This window comes from Pristiophorus japonicus, chromosome 9 (assembly GCF_044704955.1).
Source record: "Pristiophorus japonicus isolate sPriJap1 chromosome 9, sPriJap1.hap1, whole genome shotgun sequence".
Classification (NCBI taxonomy): domain Eukaryota; kingdom Metazoa; phylum Chordata; class Chondrichthyes; family Pristiophoridae; genus Pristiophorus; species Pristiophorus japonicus.
In genome coordinates this window covers 126,536,440-126,560,937 of record NC_091985.1, presented here as the reverse complement: position 1 = coordinate 126,560,937, position 24,498 = coordinate 126,536,440, and the positions used below count along the sequence as shown (strand labels likewise).

At 46.6% G+C, this 24,498-nt stretch overlaps 1 protein-coding gene across 4 annotated transcripts in view; it reads left to right on the top strand.

Annotated features, from left to right (window-relative positions):
* Positions 1-24,498, top strand: part of macrod2 (mono-ADP ribosylhydrolase 2) — a 1,460,169-nt gene that overhangs the window by 1,276,862 nt on the left and 158,809 nt on the right. For all 4 annotated transcript variants that reach the window (XM_070889818.1, XM_070889820.1, XM_070889817.1 and 1 more), the window contains one exon: positions 11,527-11,608. In XM_070889818.1, coding sequence (XP_070745919.1) covers positions 11,527-11,608 — 82 coding nt within the window. The remainder of the gene's footprint in view (positions 1-11,526; positions 11,609-24,498) is intronic.

The following is a 24,498-nucleotide window of genomic DNA, read 5'->3' as shown; positions in this document are numbered from 1 at the left end:
CCTGCATCTGCCAAACCAATATTTAATGACTTGTGTAGGCTGAGTCGTGTGGTACCATTTGACCACTGATTGAATATTCAGACCATTCCGTCACTATTATTGAACAAGGCTGGGAGAAAAAAGTAGAATTATTAGTCGATGATACAAATTCTCATCAATTATCTAATTTGTGCCTTCCATTTGCCCGATGCAAGCCATCTAGTTCTTGATGTAGTTATCACAGACAAAACGCAGCAGGTTGAAATGCCTCACTATTTTCAGCATACTTACCATGCATGACCAGTGCAGGAATTGTTACTACTGAGGAAACTCGTGTGGAAGCCGTTTCCATCACTTGCGCACCTTAGACCTTCCAACGATCTGTCCAGCAAGTTCCCCCTGGCCATAGTTGCATATTTCAGAGTGAGAGCCAGGGGCCTAGCAGCTATGAGTTTGCTGCTGCTGCACTCAGGATAAGTTAGACCGAAATATACTCATCATCATAGGCAGTCCCTCGAAATCGAGGAAGACTTGCTCCCACTTCAAAAGCGAGTTCTCAGGTGACTGAACAGTCCAATACGGGAATTACTGCGCGTGAGATATACTAGGTGCATGGTCACATGATCAAGACAGACATGAGGAGTTTGTGAGCTTGAAGAGTGTGGAAACTTTATATATGTGATTTTTGCAGCTTTTGAAAATGCTTTTTGAAATTTTTTTCTTTGCTGTTCTTTCTACGAAGACCTACACTTGATTCTGACTGTCTCTCACAGGGTCACCCCTCCTCTGGAAGATTTTATACCTCCCCTCCACCCCCACTGCCACCGCCGCCCCTCCTGCGAGCAGTAGTTAAATCAGGGCAAAACAGGTCTGGTTTTCCCTATGGACACAGCACTCCAATCCTTTTTTAAAAATTAATTCACGGGATGTGGACATTGCTGGCACGGCCAGCAGTTATTGACCTTGAGAAGGTGGTGGTGAGCCGCCTTCTTGAACTCCTGCAGTCCGTGTGGCGAAGGCACTCCCACAGTGCTGTTAGGGAGGGAGTTTGAGGATTTTGATCCAGTGACGATGAAGGAACGGCGATATATTTCCAAGTCAAACTGGTTTGTAACTTGGAAGGGATCGTGCAGCTGGTAGCGTACCCATGCGCCTGCTGACCTTGTCCTTCTAATTGGTAGAGGTCACAGATTTGGGAGGTGCTGTCAAAGAAGCCTTGGCGAGTTGCTGCAGCGCATCTTATAGATGAAACACACTGCAGCCACGGTGCGCCGGTGGTGGAGGGAGTGAATGTTGAAGGTGGATTGAAGTGCCAATCAAGTGGGCTACTTTGTCCTGGATGTTGTCGAGCTTCTTGATTTTTGTTGGAGCTGTACTCATCCAGGCAAGTGGAGAGTATTCCATCATACTCCTGAAATGTGTTTTGTAGATGGTGGAAAGGCTTTGGGGAGTCAGGAGGTGAAGCACTCCCCGCAGAATACTCAGCCTATGACCGGCCCTTGTTGCCAATGTATTTATGTGACTGGTCCAGTTAAGTTTCAGGTCAATGGTGGCCTCCAGGATGTTGATGTTGGGGGAAAAACCCAGGGCGGGGGACAGGAGGGGCCACATTGCAGCGGAGGTCTGGGGGGGCAAAGTGTGTTGGAGGGGCGGGCCTGGGGGCTCTGTGGCTCTGTGCGGGGAGTGTTCAGAGTGGGGTGGATGGGTTGACTGCGCAGATGGCAGTTGGTGGATGTGGTGTGGTTGGCGTCGCGGGGGCGTGGCTCCGGGGTGGCCGGGGCTGGGGGCTCGACATCCGGGGGTGTTCGGCATTTGGGAAGGATTCTGACGGGACGGGGTGGTTGGGTGCTGGGGGGAGTGTTCCCAGTGTTGGGTGGGTCTGGAGCCGGGGGTGGGGGGGGCACGCTCTTGGGATGGGGGTGGGCTGCTTGGGGCTGGGATTGGGAGAGACTTCTTCACTCGGGGAGTTGTTGGCCTGTGGGGTTCCCTGCCGCGGAGAGTTGTTGATGCCAGTTCATTAGATGTGTCCGGGAGGAAGTTGGATGTGGTTCTTGCGGCTGGGGGGTATGGAGGGGGCGTAGGGGGGGAAGTGCTGGGGTGGGTGATCAGCCATGATCTTGTTGAATGGCGGTGCAGGCTCGAAGGGCCGAATGGCCTACTCCTGCACCTATTTTCTATGTTTCTATGTTTCTATGAATCGGCGATGGTAATGCCATTGAATGTCAAGGGGTGGTGGTTAGACTCTCACTTGTTGGAGATAGGCATTGCCTGGCACTTATTTGGCACAAATGTTACTTGCTACTTATCAGCCCAAGCCTGAATGTCGTCCAGGTCGTGTTGCAAGCCAGCATGGACTGCTTCATTATCTGAGGAGTTACAACTGGAACTGAGCATTGTGTAATCATCAGCGAACATCCCCACTTCTGATCTTATGGTGGAGGGAAGGTCATTTATGAAGCAGCTGAAGATGGTTGGGCCTGGACACTGCCCTGAGGAACTCCTGCAGTGATGTCCTGGGGGTGGGATGATTGACCTTCAATAACCACAACCATCTTCCTTTGTGCTAGGAATGACTCCAGCCAATGGAGAGTTTCCCCCTGATTCCCATTGACTTCAATTTTACTCGGGATCCTTGATGCCACACTTGGTCAAATGCTGCCTTGATGTCAAGGGCAGTCACTCTCACCTCACCTCTGGAATTTAGCTCTTTTGCCAATGTTGGGACCAAGGCTGTAATGAGGTCTGGGGCCAGGTAGTCCTGGTGAAACCCAAACTGAGCATCAGTGAGCAGATTATTGGTGAGTAAGTGCTGCTTGATAGCACTGCCGATGACACCTTCCATCACTTTGCTGATGTTTAAGAGTAAACTGATGGTGCAGTAATTGGCTGGTATGGATCTGTCCTGTTTTTTGTTGACAGGTCATATCTGGGCAGTTTTCCACATTGTCGGGTATCCAATGCGCTCAGTGATAGTACATGGAGTGAATCTAATTGGCTGAAGACTGGCTTCTGTGATGGTGGGCACAACTGGAAGAGGTATCTCTTTGATAAGTTTTACATCGACAGAAATGTTTTTCTGTCGGGAACCCTGACTGCGGCCTTGCAGTGAACTTGGCTCCTGAAGAGGACTACTTTGATGAATTAATATTAATTGGTAACTGTTATGTATGTAATAACTCGATAGACTGAATACTGTCAACTAACACAGGTACAAGCCTGGCTCTGCTTTATTCGGGCCCAAAGTGATTACATTACAACGCTGCCTGGTCTTGACCTCTTCATGCTCTTTGCGTTGAGATTCTAAGAGCTCAACGCCCTCCTGGATGCACTTTCTCCACCTTGGGCGGTCTTCGGCCAGGGTCTCCCAGGTGTCAGTGGTGATGTCGCACTTTACCAGGGAGGTGTTGAGGGTGTCCTTATAACATTTCCGCTACCCACCTTTGGCTCATTTACCATGAAGGAGCTCCGCATAAAGCATTTGCTTAGGGAGTCTCGTATCTGGCATGCGAACTATGTGGCCTGCCCAGCGAAGCTGATCGAGTGTGGTCAGTGCTTCAATATTGGGGATGTTAGCCTGGATGAGGACACTGATGTTGGTGCACCTGTCCTCCCAGGGGATTTGCAGGATCTTGCGGAGACATCGTTGGTGATATATCTCCAACGACTTGAGGTGCCTTCTATACATCGTCCATGCCTCAGAGCCATACAGGAGGGTGGGTATTACTACAGCCCTGTAGACCATGAGCTTGGTGGTAGATTTGAGGGCCTGGTCTTCAAACACTCTTTTCCTCAGCACATGGTATTGGGGGTAATTTATTGACGTGGATAGAGAACTGGTTGGCAGACAGGAAGCAGAGAGTCGGGATAAATGGGTCCTTTTCAGAATGGCAGGCAATGACTAGTGGGGTGCCGCAGGGCTCATTGCTGGGACCCAGCTATTTACAATACACATCAATGATTTAGATGAAGGAATTGAGTGTAATATCTCCACGTTTGCAGATGACACTAAGCTGGGTGGCGGTGTGAGCTGTGAGAAGGATGCTAAGAGGCTGCAGGGTGACTTGGACAGGTTAGGTGAGTGGGCAAAATGCATGGCAGATACAGTATAATGTGGATAAATGTGAGGTTATCCACTTTGGTGGCAAAAACAGGAAGGCAGAATATTATTTGAATGGCGACAGATTACGAAAAGGGGAGGTGCAACGAGACCTGGGTATCATAGTACATCAGTCATTGAAAGTTGGCATGCAGGTACAGCAGGCGGTGAAGAAGGCAAATGGCATGTTGGCCTTATAGCTAGGGGATTTGAGTATAGGAGCAGGGAGGTCTTACTGCAGTTGTACAAGGCCTTGTGAGGCCTCACTTGGAATATTGTGTTCAGTTTTGGTCTCCGAATCTGAGGAAGGATGTTCTTGCTATTGAGGGAGTGCAGCGAAGGTTCACCAGACTGATTCCCGGGATGGCAGGACTGACATATGAGGAGAGACTGGATCGACTGGCTTGTATTCACTGGAGTTTAGAAGAATCAGAATAGATCTCATAGAAACATATAAATTTCTGAATGGATTGGACAGGTTAGAGGCAGGAAGAATGTTCCCGATACTGGGGAAGTCCAGAACCAGGGGTCACATTCTAAGGCTAAGGTGTAAGCCATTTAGGACCGAGATGAGAAGAAACTTCTTCACTCAGAGTTGTTAACCTGTGGAATTATCTATCGCAGAAAGTTGCTGAGGCCAGTTAATTAGATATATTCAAGGGAGAGTTAGATACGGCCCTTACGGCTAAAGGGATCAAGGGGTATGGAGAGAAAGCAGGAAAGGGGTACTGAGGTGAATGATCAGCCACGATCTTATTGAATGGTGGTGCATTGTCGAAGGGCCGAATGGCCTACTCCTGCACCTATTTTCTATGTTTCTATGTTTCTATGATGGCTTAGATGGCCACAACCACAGACTCAGCGGTGATTCCGCTGGTGCTTTAATTGCTCAGAGTCAATTCCAGGCCACCATACATGAGACCTGGCAATGGCTTTCATCATGACAATAGCGGGATGAGTGCTATGTAGATCATGTACAAATTTCTCTCTGCTTTTCTTAGGCATAACAACACGATTACCCCACAGTAAATAATCTGACTGAATGGATAGTTTGTCTTTGCGACGGTTGTAAGGTTTGGTCTCATCACCCAATTGCTTGGGTATGGCAGACCAATCACCACTAAGGACACAACGTTTCACAACCGATAATAACGGGCCCTGGCTGGTCTCGGTCTTAACTTGTTGAGCCATGACAGGGGTTCCTTCACTTTCAAAAGCATCCATAACTAACAGTAGGTCTGCAGATGTGGGCAACGACAGACGGCTCAGTGCATCGGCACAATTCTTGGTGCCAGGTCTATGGCGAATGACGTAATCATAGGCAGATAATGTCAGCGCCCACCTCTGGATGCGGGATGATGCATTGGTATTGATACCTTTGTTTTCCGAAAACAATGAAATTAGTGGCTTGTGATCTGTTTCCAGTACTGAAGACCAAACTTGTACTGATGCATCTTTTTAACCCCATACACACAGGCTAATGCTTCTTTCTCTGCCATACTGTAGGCTCTTTCTGCTTTAGACAAACTTTTAGAAGCATACGCAACAGGTTGTAGTTTACCCGACTCATTAGCTTGTTGGAGCACGCAACCAACTCCATATGACAAAGCATCACAGGCCAATACTAGAAGCTTACACGGATCATAATGTACCAGCAGTTTGTTAGAGCAAAGCAGATTAGTAGCTTTCTCAAAAGCTCTATTTTGAGATGCACCACAAACCCAGTTGTCGCCTTTTCTTAGCAGCATGTGCAGTGGCTCTAATGAAGTGCTCAATCTAGGTAGGAAATTACAACAGTAGTTGAGTAGACCAAGAAACAAATGCAGCTCCATCACATTCTGAGGCTTGGGTGCATTTTTGATGGCCTTGGTTTTCGAGTTCGGAGGCCTGATGCCGTCAGCAGCAATTTTCCTCCCCAGGAATTCGACTTCCGGTGCCATGAAGACGCACTTCGAATGTTTCATTCTGAGTCCTACTTTGACCAGATGATGCAGAACCTCTTCAGGTTGTTCAGATGTTCGGCAGTGTCATGACCTGTGACCAGGATTTCATCTTGGAACACGACGGTTCTAGGGACGGACTTCAGTAGACTCTCTATGTTTCTCTGAAATATGGCTGCAGCCGAGCGAATTCCTAAAGGATACCTGTTGTAGATAAACAGTCCTTTATGAGTGTTGATGCACGTAAGTTTCTTCGACGTCTCGACCAGCTCCTGTGTCATGTAGCCGACGTCAGATCCAGTTTAGTGAATGACTTCCCCCCGGCTAGCGTTGCAAACAGGTCATCAGCCTTCGGTAACGGGTATTGACCCTATTTCGAAACTCGGTTGATCGTAACCTTGTAGTTTCCACAAATCCTGACAGTGCCATCACTCTTCAACACAAGAACAATGGGGCTGGCCCATTCGTTAAATTCGACCAGTGATATGACTCCTTCACCCTGGAGTCTGTCCAGTTCGATTTCGACCACCTCCCTCATTATGTACGGAACCGCCCGAGCTTTATGATGGATGGGTCTTGCATCGGAGTCCACGTGGATCTGCACCTTGGCTCTCGTGAAATTGCTGTTGCCTGGTTCAAACAGCGAAGGGAACTTGCTCAGCGCTTGAGCACATGGAGTATCATCCTCTGACGACAACGCTTTGATATCGTTCCAATTCCATTTGATTTTTTCTAGCCAATTCCTGGCTGAACAGCGCTGGACCATTGCCTGGAACAATCCATAACGGTAAATCGTGAACCGCACCATCATACGGCACCTTGATTACTGCACTGCCAATCACCTTTATGAGTTCTTTAGTGTACGTACGCAATTTGGCATTGACCGGACTCAGCTTAGGCCTCACAGTCTTAGTATCCCACAGCTTGTCGAATGTCCTCTGGCTCATTACTGATTGACTCTCACCTGCGTCCAATTCAATCGGTACCGGCACACCGTTAAGTTTCACCTCAATCGTTATCGGTTGGCTCTTTGTTAGGAACAAATACAGTCCATACACTTCCTCCTCTGGTATCTTGGATTGCATATCCGGATCCGTGCTATACTAGTCATCATCCTCCACGTGGTGTGTCACAGCACGCTTGCTCAGTTGCGAACACATGCACTTGAGATGCCCCAGCCTCGAACAGCCTTTATAAATGTACTGTTTAAAATGACACTGATGAGGCCAATGATTGCCCCACAACGCCAACATGGTGAAATCGGATTCATTCCCGTTGGCGGACTTTGGGCAGTCGCAGGTTTCGCATACGCAGTCGAGTAGGCCCTGCCATATGCAGCTCTGCCAAACGACGATACAATCTTGTTCAAAGTACTTGCCCAGTTCCGATTTTTCGATATCGGCTTTAAATTTTTGTCCGTCGTCGTGCATGCATGGGCAATCATGATGGCCTTGCTCAAATCCAGCATCTCCACCACCAGTAGCTTACGCAGGATCACCTTGTGGTTGATGCTAATTACAAAGAAGTCCCGCAGCATGTCTCCCAACACGTTTTCGAACTTACACGGTCCAGCTTAGGTCGGCAATGAATTCCGACACATCCTGGCCCTCAGAACGAACTTGCTTGTAGAATCGATATCGTGAGATGCTGATGCCCTCTTCTGGTTTGAGATGGTCATGTACCAGAGCACGCAATTCCTCATAGTCCTTGTCCATTGGACTTGCAGGCGAGAGAAGATTCTTTGAGCCCATAGATTTTCGGACTGCAAACCGTGAGGAAGACAGCCCTGCGCCTAGCTGTGTCAGTGGGTTCCTCCATTTTGTCGGCCACAAAGTACTGGTCCAGGAGAGCTACAAATCTTCCCAGTCCTTTCCCTTCACGAATCTCTCCAGAATTCCAATTGTGCTCATTTTTGCATGCAAAGGTTTTTAAGTTACCTCGTCGCCAAATGTTATGTATGTAATAACTTGATAGACTGAATACTGTAAACTAACCCAGGTACAAACCTGGCTCTGCTTTATTAGGGCCCAAAGTGATTACATTATATGATGGCTTGCCTTTTATACCTGGGCCGCACACACATGCGTACAGCCCAATGATCTCTGACAGTGGCGCCACCTGGCGGCTAGTAACCCCAAGCATACATACATGGCAGTAACATTGAGCATCAACGTATAAGCAACCACTATGTCTGTAGGCTCACTTCACACAAGCTGGACTTGTTCCAGTGGCACCTTTTCTTATCTATTCTTGATTGACTCCTTTAGAGTTGCAAATCGGATGCATAATTGCATATTAAATATTAATACCATTGCGGCAGGCTTAATACATTCTTTGTTTCTTCATCAAATTTACATGTGCATTGCCTCTCTTTTCATTTTATCATTCATCATTCAGCAATATACATTCATCTTACTCCATCCTGTCCCTGGCTTGCTGAATACAGGATTATCTCTGTTGTGTCAGCTCCCCTTAACTGTAAGCTATGGAAAATGACCCTTTTAATATTCCGAACATGCATCACTTTGTATCTCCCTTTAAGCCAGCAGCAAAGAAGACAAATGCTGAATATGTCACTGAGTCTAAGGTTGAGAAAACTGAACAATCTCATTCTGCTGTTTGCTGAACCTCATTTCATCCCTGAGTTTACCATTTGTCACTGCTTGCAGACCCGCGTTGCAATGCAGAATAAAAATAAATATTCTGAAGGATGGATGCCTTCGGGACTCGACTCAACTCATTTCTATATCTATTATGATCCCCACCGACCCTATACTGTTCAACGAAGATGAGGGTGATTATTAGTTTTTTTTAATTAGAAAATATTATTTACAGGTGCAATTAAAAAAAATAATTGAAGTTGCGTCTGATTGATGATCAATGGAACAACTATTTGTCCTGGAGATCTGTCTCAAGATCTTTCAGAGGAGATTGTTCTTCAGCTACATTTCCTGCATCTATCTATTTAACCAATGAATAAAAAATCAAGTGTGCCTTATAAATCTGTTATAGATTTAAAATAGGCTATTTATTAGTGATGTATTATGTTCGAGGGCTTGATTTGCCAGAGTGTCTGCTTGTATCATTTGGATTATTTATTAATTATTATTTCTGCAGTGATATTATCTAGAATAGTTTGTGTTGCTTCTAACTGATTTGTTGTAATCCTCAGTGGCTGAAACCTAAGAGGAATGATACGAGACTGGCATTCGTCGCTTACATAGAATTTACAGCATAGAAATCGGCTATCCGGCCCAACGAGTCTGTGCCAGTGTTTCTGCTCCACACGAGCCTCCTCCCACCCTAATTCATCTCACCCTATCAGCATATCCTTCTATTCCTTTTTCCCCCATTTGTTTATCTAGCTTCCCGTTGTCTGCATCTATGCTATTTGCCTCAACCACTCCATGTGGTAGCAAGTTCCGCATTCTAACCACTGTCTTAAGTAAATTAATTTCTCCTGAATTCCTTATTCCCCTTCACTATGATTCATTTTCATCTCTTTCCATCCATTGCCCTCCTTATATCACCCATCTTTCTCCATCCTACTTCTACCTGAGTCTAGCTGTTAGTGGACCAAAACTCCTCTCTCTTCAATGTTCCTCCTAAGGGCAGTGATCCTTGTTGCTGTATATTGCAGGCAGGAACTTATGTTCCCAAGAGAGTTCTCACTTACAAGTTGCAGCAGCTGGGATTACTGCCATTAGGAGTGGTATTGAGGAGAGAAGGGGCCTAGTCTAGTCCAATCTTGGGTACAAATAGCTCAACCGGTGAGCGAGTATGGACTTGGATCGAGCAGGTGGAACTGTGAGAAAGTTGCAGTGACTGTACTGGGGAAGAAAAGGGGCCTGGTCTGTACTTATGTATTTCTGCAACTGCTGGCACGCTGACCAGTTCGCCATAACACTTCAGTCAGTGTGAAACATTGATATTTGGCATGAATGTAATAATTCCATAATTACCCCAGCTACTGATGTGCTATTAATGTGCCTGTAGTTGCCCGGGCCTGTTTTATTAGTTCAATATCTGGAGACTGGGACAATTTTAACCCTACTCGCTCAGCAGAAACCTAGCGGGTGGGCACTTAAAATTGCCTTGACTCTTACCTGTCTGAAAGCCACCTTGATCACAACATCTGCAATTTTAACCTGCTCTCCTGAGCAGCCAATAAGGACACACACCCGGAGCCTACAGGGTCCTTCCTCACGTTTGCATGTTGTGGCCCAATGACATCATTGAGACCTGACTGTCATTTTAACTCAGGCCTCAGTCGGGAATCCACCTGGAATTAAAATGGGGCCACAACAGTGACTGGCTAGAAATTTGTGTTGATTCTTATGAAACTGAACTGTTACAAAGCAATGAAGTTTTTCTGTAGAATTTGAAGGTGGTTTAACATTTCACTGGTTGTAATTTCATTTCTGTTTGCCTATACTTGATGACTGTAATCAATTATGTTTTCATAAAGCCTCTCTAAATATATTGGCCCGAAATTGGCAGTGGGTAATAACAGTGAACAAACAGCATGTGCATCTAAGCTCAGAAATCCTGAAGTTGCGGTCACTGCTCCGACACTGATTGTGCTGTGGCTCCCCCCTTCCCACCCCCCATAGGCGGCAATCAGTGTAATCAATGAAATCAGGGAAACTGATCCCATTTTGGCTTTTCCGCAGTAATATCGCAGTTAATTACCCCATTAAAAGTTAGATCCTTTTGGATATGTGTATTGACTGCTAAATAAACGTTATGGTCCTGAAAAACTAGTTTTAATTTTGTGGTGTGTCAAATTTATCCATTATAATAAAAATTACAATTTAAAAAAAATATATGAAAAAATGTTTTTTTTTAAAGTTTGTTCAACTTTATTTTCAGGTTTTCCTTTTCCCCATGTGAGAGCCCCAATCTTTTTTTGCTCTCTAACATTTTTAAAAAGTTATAATAAAAGGTTTGTGAGAATTCTGTATTATGGTTGTCTGCTTAGACAGCTTATTGGCTTAACAGCAGCTCGCGTTAGGGATTCCCCATTAACTTACACTGATCTCAGCTGAAGGTCGGAAAAGCCAAACTTCTTGGTACAGGGATCACAAAAATCTTTGTGCGAAGCTTATTTCGGGGCCAGCGACGAACGCCTTTGCTCCGCCACTGACCGCAAATTATAGGCTATTATAGCCTTCCTGAAATCTAGTCCTAGAAATGATTTCATATGGGTACAAAAATGTTTGTGTAATTTGTGATTATGGCACACATCCTGCGAATAATGTTTGTATAACGCAGACAAATTACTTGCCTTTTTACTGTTTGAATCACAGAATGATAAGCACAGAAGGAGGCCATTCAGCCCATTGAGCTTGTGCCAGTTCTTTGAAAGAGCCATCCAACTAGTCCCACACACCTGCCCTTTCCCTATAGCCCTGCAATTTTTTCCCTTCAAGTAATTATCCAATTCCCTTTTGAAAGTTATATTGAATCTGCTTCAACGACACAAATTAAAATTGCTATTTTTATTTCCAGGTGGATCGCATTATCTTCTGCGTTTTCTTGGAAAGTGACCATAAGATCTACAAGGAGAAAATGCTTCACCATTTTCCGATAGGTATGTTATTTAAACAAATGAAATTAAGAAAAAGAGTTTTACTGTTTGATTCTTTATTCTTGCCAGTGTTTGTATCGGATGCCTCAGTGTGTGAATGAAATTCTTGTGGCATGAGGATTGGAGTCCTTTTATTCTGGAGCCTGATTGAGCTTTGCCAAAGGATAACATTCCCAACAGAATCAGATCCAGAATTACAAACATTCCACAGTGCACTCTTGAACCTCAGCTACCTCTGTAAGGCCCCATTGGTGCCAGATGGAAGTCCTGTCATTAACTCGGTTCTCAGGCAAAGGATCTGCATTGAAAATATTCTGAGAGCCTGCCTTGCCCTTCCTCCTCATGCACCTGGAACATATTATCGCTCCAGATTGGGGAGCTCAAACTCCCCATTTCCTTCACTGTGCTAAGCTTTGGAGCACGGGAAAAAAATAGACTACACATTTTACCTCCCAGTATATATCTTCATCTCTGTCTAGATAAATCAGCAGCAGAGGATAAGGATGGAACAACCAAGGCCATAAGACATTTGCCAGCCGGGATATTGTAACACGTGTTTTACACTGTATGCTCATAGTCACATTAAAAGAACTAATAATCTTTTACAATTCAAATCATAAAAATGTTTATTTTCCTCCAGTACTACTTTTCATCCTCCATCTCCCCAAGTGTCCATAGCACTGAACAACACACAGTGTAGGGTACAAAATCAAATTACTGCGAATACTGGAAATCTGAAGTTAAAACAGAAAATGCTGGAAACACTCAACAGGTCAGGCAGCATCTGTGGAGAGAGAAACAGAGTTAACGTTTCAAGTCGGTGACCTTTCATCAGAATAGAAAATGTTTGAGAAGTAACAGGTTTTAAGCAAGTACGGAGGCAGAGAAAGGGAGGGAGGAAATAACGAAAGGGAAAGTCTGTGATAGGGTGGAAGGCAGGAGAGATTAAATGACAAAAGGGATGATGGTGCAAGGCAAAAGGAGATGGTAATGGGACAAGTGAGGAAACAAAAGATGAGTGTAGAGGAGGTGTATTTGTGGCAACAGCAGAACCATTATCAACATTGGGGCTAGATTTTCCACTTTTTTTGCATGCTTAACGCCCACTTAACGTCCATTTTGCTGCTGAAATGACGTATAATGCCCAGATATCGCCCATTTAGCCACAAAATGGAAACTGACGAGCATTTTTCGGAAACTTATCGCCGAGCGTTACTTTCCCCATGTGCGTAATGCTAGGAAAAAATAATATCGCCCGCCCACTTTTTTGGGGCGGAATCATCATAATGGGCGAAATCAACGCCCATAATATCGCCCAGCGTTAGTTTCCACATGGAATTAACGGTGCGATTCAATAATACCGACCGACCACTTTTTTTTGTCGTAAAGAAAGGCCAGGAGATCGGCCAACATCACTTTCAGCACCTCGCCCACACTATCGCTCACTCAAAAAACCGCTTGGAAAAAATGGAACTAACCGGAACTAATCACAACGTTATGGGCGCCATGTTCTACATCACATGTCGCATCATTCAAAAGGTTGCTCTGCTTCAACCTCAGGGGAGTTCGGATGTATTCTGGAGGTGATGTGAACATCTGTACAAACATCTTTACCATACTGTGAATGATTGGAATTTAATAGGTGTCTTCGTTGGGACATTCATTCTTTGTGACCAATCAGTAGAAAACAGAGAGCTATTGCAATGGGGCCTGTCCGTTCTCATCCGCTCTTGATGACCAATTACATGCTGCAGACTCGAGATGAACGAGGAGGACCAGACGTTACACCCCCCGCAAGTACAGGGACAAATGGTCTTACCTCGGCATGCCTGACACCACCTGCCTTTGGAGACTGCGCTTCCACAAAGAGGTTATCACTGAGGTATGACAGCTCATAAGGGGAGATCTGCAGCCTGCCAACACCATCAGTACTGTACTGTCCGTCGAGGTCAAAGTCACTGGCACTGTTGTTCTACGCGTCGGGTTCTTTTCAGACCTCAGCTGGTGACATTTGCCGCATTAGACAGGTCACTGAAGCCCTGTATGCTCGCAGGAAGGACTTGATCAGCTATCCTATGACCAGGGAGGCACAGACTGAGCGGGCTCTAGGATTCTCCAGAATTGCAAACTTTCCACAAGGTGCAGGGAGCAATAGACTGCATGCACATCGCGATGTGGGCACCTTTTCAGGATGCAGAGGTTTTCAGGAACCGCAAGGGATTCCAATCCCTGAATGTCTAACTCGTTGTCGACCACCAGCAAATTATAATGGCAGTGAATGCAAAATTTCCGGGCAGCATCCATGATGCTCACATCCTGCGTGAGAGCACTGTACCCTGACTTGTTTAACAATCAGCCACAAGGTCAATGCTGGATGCTTGGTGACAAAGGATATGGCCACCTGGTTGATGACCCCCCTGTGTGACACCCACACCGAAGCCGAGAGGCGATACAATGAGAGCCACAGAGCCACTCACAATATCGTCGAGAAAATCATTGGAGTGCTTAAGCAGCGCTTTAGATGCCTGGACCACTCGGGAGGCGAGCTCCAATACCACCCTGAGCAGGTAGCTCAATTCATGGTGCTGTGCTCCATGCTGTACAACTTGGCTATCAGGAGGGGACAAGAATTACCTGAAGAGTCTGACAGTCCACCTCACCAAAGAGAGGAAGAGGAGGACGAGGAGGTGGACGCTGACATCGGGCCAGACAATCAGGCTGATGCTGAAGCCATGCCCCCGCCCCCCCTGTTGACCGCATGAAAGGGCCCATGGTGGCACGCACAGGCATCTTCCACTTTGTTAACATGAAGTTCGGAACCTGGAACGTCAGGACCCTCATGGACAACTCCAACAGTGACAGGCCGGAACGCCGCACCGGCATAGTTGACCGGGAACTTCGACGCTTTGACATCGACATCGCCGCCCTAAGCGAGATCCGGCGGGCAGGGGAAGGCCAGCTCAAGGAACAAGTTGGAGGTTACACTTTTTTCTGGAAAGGAAAACCGGAGGAACAACACCACCTTCACGGAGTCGGCTTCGCCATCAAAAATGAGCTGGTTGACCGCCTCAAAGACTCCCCTGCAGGGTTGACGAATGCCTCATAACTCTTTGCCTTGCCCTATCCCAGAACCAATGCGCCACAGTCATCAGTGCGTACGCCCCAACACTCGATGCAATGAATGAGACCAAAGAGTGTTTTTATTCCAACCTCGAAACATCCCTGTCCCGCATCCCTGCAGGCGACAAATTGATCCTTCTTGGTGACTTCAACACCAGGGTCGGCAAAGACACAGCCCTCTGGGGAGGCGTGATTAGCAGAGGGGGGGGTAGGGAAAGCCAACTCCAGCGGTACCCTACTCCTGACAAAATGTCTAGAACATGAACTTCTCATCACCAACACCCTGTTCCGCCAATGGGACAAATACAAGGCATCGTGGCAACACCCTCGCTCCAAACACTGGCACCTGCTCGACTGTGTCATCGTCCGAGCCAGGGATCGCAAGGATGTGCGTCTCACCCACATCATGACCGGAGCTAACAACTGCTGGACTGACCACCGCCTAATCCGATCCATCATCGACATTAGCATAGCCCCAAAGCGGAGGGGATAGCAAAAGCACTGCCGCAAAAAAGTCAACACTGGGGCACTTAAAGACCCAACTAAAAGAGCCCTATACAGCCAGCACCTCACAGCTAACCTGGCATGCCTTGATGACCCTGAGATGCTGAATGCCCATAGCGCTTGGTCTGCTCCCCAGGCCTCCATAACCAGTGCCTGTGAAGAGACACTTGGTCATTCAACCAGAAAACACCAGAACTGGTTTGATGAGAATGATCAGGAGATCCAAGAGCTAATAGATCGCAAGCGCAGAGCATTTCTGAGCCTCAAGCAACAACCCAACTTGGGAGCTGCAAAGCAACATTACAGGCGGCTCAAGGCTGAAGTCCAACAAAAAATCCTAAAGTGTGGTGTATGAAATTATACAATGAACTCCGTACTGTGAGCCAGTGACCAAATGTAATCTGGTCAGTCTTTAATGGCTTCCAGAAGTGAAGATACTAAGGTGAAGTTCAACTTATATACCAGGCCCAGCACGAGTGATCCTATGATCCGAGGACCTCCAACAATAGTGCCCCCTGTCGGTGGGCAGACCTTATGTACATACATTACATCATTCCACCCCCAGTTCTTGGTACAAGTCCATATTACAAGTTCAGACAGTCCGGAGCCCTTCACTCCCTGGTTGACCGTCTCAGTACAATCCCAGTGCTTTCCGAGTCTCTCATGACTTCAGCGGTGACCACAGTGGTTTCTTCTGATGGCTGGACGTGAGTTGGTTGGTCGTCTAAGCATGAGGTGTCTTCTTCCAACTGTTCCGGTTCATCAGTGTGTCTTAGCTTAATTTGATCAATGTCGTTCCTGCACATCTGCTCATTCTTGAGCTTAACCATATACACCCGATTACCCTCCCTATCCGTAACATTGCCCGGGAGCCACTTGAGCCCTTGACCATGGTTAAATACATACACTGGGTCATTTACAGATATGTCGCATGACACTGTGGCACAGTCATGATACCACTGCTGGCGTTGACGTTGGGTTTCGACATGATCATTAAGGTCAGGATGGACTCGAGAGAGCCTGGTTTTGAGGCCGCTCTTCATCAATAGTTCCGCAGGCGGGACCCCGGTGAGCGTGTGTAGCCTTGTTCTGTAACTGAGCAGTATGCGTGACAGGCGTGTCTGCAAGGAACCGTGAGTTATGCGTTTCAGGCTCTGCTTGATGGTTTGAACTGCCCACTCCGCTTGACCATTGGACGCGGTTTGAACGGGGCTGACCTCACGTGTTTTATGCTGTTGCGTTTCATGAACTCTTGAAATTCCAGGCTCGTGAAACATGGTCCATTGTCGCTGACAACGATGTCTGGCAGATCATGTGTGGCAAACATGGCTCTCAGGTTCTCAATGGTGGTAGCGGAAGTGCTGTATGACATGATCACACATTCTGTCCATTTGGAGTATGCATCCACCTCCACAAAAAACATTTTACTGAGGAAGTGGCCCGCAAAGTCGATGTGGATTCTAGACCACGGTTTGGATGGCCATGACCACAGACTGAGCGGAGCTTCCTTTGGGGCATTGCTTAACGTCTTGCAAGTGCTGCACTAATGCACGCATGACTCTTAAGTCCGAGTCAATGCCAGGCCACCAAACATGGGACCTGGCGATGGTATTCATCATGACAATACCAGGATGCGTACTATGTAACTCCCGTACAAATCTCGCCCTGCCTTTCTTGGGCATTGCGACAGGATTACTTCACAGTAAACAGTCGGACTGGATGGAAAGCTCATCTTTGCGACGGCTGTACGGTTTGGTTTCATCACACATTTTCCTGGGGATGGTCGACCAATCCCCGTTAAGAACAGAACGTTTTACAACCGATAGGGTCGGATCCTGGCTGGTCCTGGTCTTTACTTGTTGAGCAGTGACAGGCGACCCTTCACTCTCAAAGGCATCCATGACCATGAGTAGCTCTGTGCGGGCATTGGCGTTTCCACCTCCGGTGTGGGCAACAGTAACCGGCTCCTGGTCGATGGCGAATTACATAATCATAGGCAGATAATGTCAGCGCCCAGCTCTGGATGCGGGACGACGTATTGGTTATGTTCGGAGAACAACGATATAAGCGGCGTGTGATCGGTTTCCAGCTCGAAGCGAACCCCAAACAGGTACTGGTGCATTTTTTTTTACCCCATACACACATGCTAAAGCCTCTTTCTCTACCATGCCGTAGGCTCTTTCCGCCTTGGACAGGTTTCGAGATGCGTATGCAACTGGTTGTAGTTTGCCTAACTCATTGGCTTGTTGGAGTACACAGCCGACTCCATAGGATGACGCATCACAGGTCAAAACTCGACGCTTGCATGGGTTATACAGTACCAGTAGCTTGTGGGAACACAACAGATTTCTAGTCTTCTCAAAGACTCTGTCTTGAAGTTCACCTCATACCCAGTCGTCTCATAGAAATATAGAAACATCGGAAATAGGTGCAGGAGTAGGCCATTCGACCCATCGAGCCTGCACCACCATTCAATATGATCATGGCTGATCATGCAACTTCAGTATCCTATTCCTGCTTTCTCTCCATATCCCTTGATCCCTTTAGCCGTAAGGGCCACATCTAATTCCCTTTTGAATATAACTAACAAACTGGCCTCAACAACTTTCTGTGGTAGAGAATTCTACATGTTCACAATTCTCTGAGTGAAGAAGTTTCTCCTCATCTTGGTCCTAAATGGCTTACCCCTTATCCTTAGACTGTGACCCCTGGTCTGGACTTCCCCAACAGCGGGAACATTCTTTCTGCATCTAACATGTCCAATCCCGTCAGAATTTTATATATTTCTATGAGATCCCCTCTCATTTTTCTAAATTCCAGTGAATATAAGCCTAGTCAATCCAGTCTTTCTTCATATATCAGTCCTGACATCCTGGGAATCTGTCTGGTGAATCTTCGCTGCACTCCCTCAATAGCAAGAATGTCCTTCCTCAGATTAGGAGACCAAAACTATACACAATATTCAAGGTGTGGCCTCACCAAGGCCCTGTATAACTGCAGTAAAACCTCCCTACTCCTATACTCAACTCCTCTCTCAATGAAGGCCGACATACCATTTGCCGCCTTCACCACCTGCTGTACCTGCATGCCAACTTTCAATAACTGATGTACCATGACACCCAGGTCTCGTTGCAACTCCCCTTTTCCTAATCTGTCACCATTCAAATAATATTCTGCAATCCTGTTCTTGCCACTAAAATGGATAACCTCACATTTATCCAAATTATACTGCATCTGCCATGCATTTGCCCACTCACCTAACCTGTCCAAGTCACCCTGCAGTCTCTTAGCAATCTCACAGCTCACACTGCCACCCAGCTTAGTGCCATCTGCAAACTTGGAGATATTACATTCAATTCCTTCATCTAAATCATTCATGTATATTGTAAATACTTGGGTCCCAGCACGGAACCTTCCGGTACCTACTAGTCACTGCCTGCCATTCTGAAACGGACCCGTTTATTCCTACTCTTTGCTTCCTGTCTGCCAACCAGTTCTCTATCCACGTCAATACATTACCCCCAATACCATGTGCTTTAATTTTGCACACTAATCTCTTGTGTGGAACCTTGTCAAAAGCCCTTTGAAAGTCCAAATACACCATATCCACTGGTTCTCCCTTGTCCAGTCTATTAGTTACATCCTCAAAAAATTCAGGAAGATTTGTCAAGCATGATTTCCTTTTCATAAATCCATGCTGACTTGGACCGATCCTGTCACTGTTTTCCAAATGCGCTGCTATTACATCTTTAATAATTGATTCCAACATTTTCCCCACTACCGATGTCAGATGAACAGGTCTATAATTCCCTGTTTTCTCTCTCCCTCCTTTTTTAAAAAGTGGGGTTACATTAGCTATCCTCCAATCCATAGGAACTGATCCAGAGTCGATAGAATGTTGGAAAATGACCACCAATGCATCCACTATATCTAGGGCCACTTCCTTAAGTACTCTGGGATGCAGACTATCAGGCCCTGGGGATTTATCGGCCTTCAATCCCATCAATTTGCCAAACTCAATTTCCTGACTAATAAGGATTTCTTTCAGTTCTTCCTTCTCGCTAGACCCTCGGTCCTCTAGTATGTCCAGAACGTTATTTGTGTCTTCCTTCGTGAAGACAGAACCAAAGTATTTGTTCAATTGGTCTGCCATTTCTTTGTTCCCCATTATAAATTCACCTGATTCTGACAGCAAGGGACCTACATTTGTCTTCACTAATCGTTTTCTCTTCACATATCTATAGAAGCTTTTGCAGTCAGTTTTTATGTTCCCTGCAAGCTTACTCTCATACTTTATTTTCCCCCTCCTAATTAAACCCTTTGTCCTCCTCTGCTGAATTATAAATTTCTCCCAGTCCTCAGGTTTGCTGCTTTTTCTGGCCAATTTATATGCCTCTTCCTTGGATTTAACACTATCCCTAATTTCCCTTGTCAGCCACGGTTGAACCACCTTCCCCGTTTTATTTTTACGCCAGATAAGGATGTACAATTGTTGAAGTTCATCCATGTGATCTTTAAATGTCTGCCATTGCCTATCCACCGTCAACTCTTAAAGTATCATTCACCAGTCTATCCTAGCCAATTCACGTTTCATCCCATCGAAGTTACCTTTCTTTAAGTTCAGGACTCTAGTCTCTGAATTAACTGTGTCACTCTCCATCTTAATAAAGAATTCTACCATATATGGTCACTCTTCCCGAAGGGGCCTCGCACCACAAGATTGCTAATTAATCCTCTCTCATTACACAACACCCAGTCTAGGATGGCCAGCTCTCCAGTTGGTTCCTCGACATAGTGGTCTAGAAAACCATCCCTTATACACCCCAGGAAATCCTCCTCCACCGTATTGCTACCAGTTTGGTTAGCCCAATCTATATGTAGATTAAAGTCACCCATGCACGCATCCCTAATTTCCTGTTTGATGCCATTCCCAACCTCACTACTACTGTTTGGTGGTCCGTACACAACTCCCACTAGCGTTTTCTGCCCTTTGGTGTTCCGCAGCTCTACCCATACAGATTCCACATCATCCTTCCTTACTATTGCGTTAATCTCCTCTTTAACCAGCAACACTACCCCATCACCTTTTCCTTTCTGTTTATCCTTCCTGAATATTGAATATCCCTGGATGTTGAGTTCCCAGCCTTGGTCACCCTGAAGCCATGTCTCTGTAATCCCAATTACATCATATCCGTTAACAGCTATGTGCGCAGTTAATTCATCCACCTTATTACGAATGCTCCTCGCATTGAGACACAGAGCCTTCAGGCTTGTCTTTTTAACACTCTTTGTCATTTTAGAATTATGTTGTAATGTGGCCCTTTTTGATTTTTGCCTTTGATTCTCTGCCCTCCACTTTTCCTTATCTCCTTTCTACTTTTTGCTTTTGCCCCCATTTTACTTCCCTCTGTCTCCCTGCATAGATTCCCATCCCCCTGCCATATTGGTTTAAACCCTCCCCAACAGCACTAGCAAATACTCCCCCTAGGACATTGGTTCCGGTCCTGCCCAGGTGCAGACCATACTGGACCCACCTTCCCCAGAACCGGTTGCAATATCCCAGGAATTTGAATCCCTCCCTCTTGCACCATTCCTCAAGCCACATATTCATCTGAACTATCTGCTATTTCTACTCTGACTAGCACGTGGCACTAGTAACAATCCTGAGATTACTACCTTTGAAGTCCAACTTTTTAATTTAACTCCGAGCTCCCTAAATTCAGCTTGTAGGACCTCATCCTGTTTTTTACCTATATCGTTGGTACCTATATTCACCATGACAACTGGCTGTTCACCCTCCCCCTCCAGAATGCCCTGTAGCCGCTCTGAAATACCCTTGACCCTTGCACCTGGGAGGCAACATACCATCCTGGAGTCTCAATTGCGGCCGCAGAAACGCCTATCTTTTCCCCTTCCAGTAGAATCCTCTACCACTATAGCTCTCTCACTCTTTTTCCTGCCCTCCTGTGCAGCAGAGCCACCCATGGTGCCATGAACTTGACTGCTGCTGCCTTCCCTTGATGGGTCATCTCCCCCAACAGTACCCAAAGCGGTATATCTGTTTTGGAGGAAGATGACCGCAGGAGACCGCTGCACTACTTTCCCTCCACTGCTCTTCCTGCTGGTCACCAATTCCCTATCTGCCTGTGTAACCTTTACCTGCGGTGTGACCAACTCACTAAACATGCTATTCACGACATCCTCAGCATTGCGGATGCTTAGAGTGAATCCATGCGCAGATCCAGCGCTGCAATACGGTCTGCCAGGAGCTGCAGCTGGACACATTTCCTGCACACATAGTAGTCCGGGACACTGGAAGCGACCCTGATTTCCCACATAGCACAGGAGGAGCATGACATGGGTCTGGCCTCTCCTTCCATGACTTAACCCTTAAATTAACTTAATTTGGCAACAATGCCAAAGATTTCTTGCTGATAAGAAAAATAAAAAGATAAAGAAAAAGAAAAACTACTCACCAATCCACCAGCCAATCACTTACCCACTTGGCTGTGACGTCACACTTCGATTTCTTTTTACTTCTTCGTTTTACCTTCGGCCTCGATCTCCTGGCGTGTGTTGTTCCTCTGATTCCGCGCGTCCTTTTATTCGGTCCTCGATCTCCTGGCGTGTGTTGCTCCTCCGACTGCCCACGCCCTTTTCTGAGCAGCTTGTACAAAGGCTCTAATACTGTGCTGAATTTTGGTAAGAAGTTACCGAAGTAGTTGAGAAGACCCAGGAACGAACGCAGCTCCGTCACATTCTGTGGCCTGGGCGCATTTTTGATGGCCTCTGTTTTCGCGTCTGTAGGCCTGATTTTGTCTGTAGCAATCTTTCGTCCAAGGAATTCGACCTCTGGTGCCATCAAAATGCACTTTGAGCATTTCAGCCTGAGTCCCACTTTGTCCAGACGACGCAGAACCTCTTCCAGATTGTGCAGGTGCTCGACGATGTCACGACCTGTGACTAGGATGTCATTTTGGAATACCACAGTCCTGGGGACGGATTTCAATAGGCTCTCCATGTTTCTCTGAAATAAGGCTGCCGCCGAACAAATGCCAAAAAGGCACCTGTTGTAAATAAACAGTCCTTTGTGCGTGTTGATGCACATAAGTTTCTTTGATGATTCAATCAGTTCCTGTGACATGTAGGCCGACATTAGATCCAATTTGGTGAACGATTTTCCCCTGGCTAGTGTTGCAACAAGGTCATCAGCTTTCGGTAGCAGGTACTGATCTTGTTTCGAAACTCAGTTGATCGTGACCTTGTAGTCTCCACAAATCCTGACTGTACCGTTGCTCTTTAACACCGGAACAATGGGGCTGGCCCATTCATTAAATTCGACCGGTGAGATGACCCCCTCGTGTTGTAGCCTGTCCAATTCGAGCTCGAACTTTTCTCTTATCATGTGCGGGACCGCCCTGGCTTTGTGATGGATGGGCCTTGCGTCTGGGCCTAGGTGAATCTGCACCTTGGCTCCCTTGAAGTTGACAATTCCCGGTTCAAACAGTGAGGGAAATTTGCTCAGCACTTGAGCACACAAATCATCATCCGCTGATGACAAAGCTTTGATATCATACCATTCCCATTTTATTTTCTCGAGCCAACTCCTGCCGAATAATGATGGGCTGTTGCCCGGGATAATCCATAACGGTAAATCATGAACCGCTCCCTCGTACAACATTTACTGCTGCACTACCGATCACTGGTATGAGCTCTTTGGTGCAGGTACGCAACTTCGCATTTATCAGACTCAGCTTGGGTCTCTCTGCCTTGGTTTCCCACCGTTTTTCAAACGTCCTCTGGCTCATTATCGATTGACTCGCACCCGTGTCTAATTCCATGGATACCAGCACACCATTTAATTTTACCTCCATCATTATCGATTGGCTCCTTGTTAGGAACGCACTTACACTGTACACTTCCTCCTCGGAGCTCTCAAATGCCTCGGGCTGCATCGCCAGATCCACGCTGAATTGATCATCATCCACGTTGTGTGTCGCAGCTCACTTGCTCTGCTGTGGACACGTCCTCTGAAGATGCCCCGTCTTCGCACACCCTCTGCATACATACTGCCTGAAGCGGCACTGATGGGGTCGGTGATTGCCCCCGCAATGCCAACACGTTGAGCTCGGATTTGCACCCGATGGCGGGCTTTGAGGGGCTCCCGTTCTCGCATACGCAGTCGAGTAGGCCCTCGATGGCAAACTTTGAGCGGCTCCCGTTCTCACATACGCAGTCGAGTAGGCCCTCGATGATGAACTTTGAGTGGCTCCCGTTCTTGCAGACGCAGTCGAGTAGGCCCTGCCATGTGCAGCTCTGCCGGCCGTCGATACAATTTTGTACACAGTACTTGCCGTGGAGTTCCTGTTTTGTTGCGATATCTGCTTCATGCTTTTCTGCGTGGACATGCAAACCTGGGCGATGGTGATGACTTTGCTGAGGTCCGGCGTCTCCGCAGCAAACAGCTTACTTAAGATCGCCTCGTGGTTGACCCCGATCACGAAAAAGTCAAGCAGCAGGTCTTCCAACGCAGGCCCAAATTTGCAAGGACTTGCAAGATATCTCAGGTCAGCAACAAATGCCGCTACATCCTGGCCTTCTGGACGAACGTGTGTATAGAAGCAATATTTGGATATGAGGTTTCCTTCCGTGGGTTTAAGATGTTCCTGAACTAGACCACACAATTCTTTGTAATCCTATTCTGTTGGAAGAGTGGGTGAGAGCAGATTCTTAATGAGTGCAAAGATCGTGGGGCCACAGACGGTGAGAAGAACTGCCCTGCCCTTTTCTGCATCCTTGACTTTGTTTAGGTTGTTTGCCATGAAATACTGGTCAAGACAACCCATGATATCTCTCCAATCCTCTCCCTCATTGAATCTCTCGAGAATTCCAACAGTACTCGATTGTGCTGTGCTCGCCATACTTTTGCATGGGTTCGTATTTTCCTCGTCGCCAGTTGTGGTGTATGAAATGATACAATGTACTGTGAGCCAGTGACTAGGTATAACCTGGTCAGTCTTTAATGGCTTCCAGATGTGAAGATACAAAGTTCAGCTTATGTACCGGGCCCAGCACGAGTGTACCTATGACCCTAGGACCTCTGACGGTAGTGCCCCCTGTTGGTGGGCAGACCTTATGTACATACATTACATAAAGAAAAGGTGGTGGATGGAGAAAGCACAGGAGATACAACAACTGGCCGACAGCCATGATATGCGAGGATTCTTCATCGCAGTCAAGGGTACCTACGGTCCAAACTCCCAAGGCCC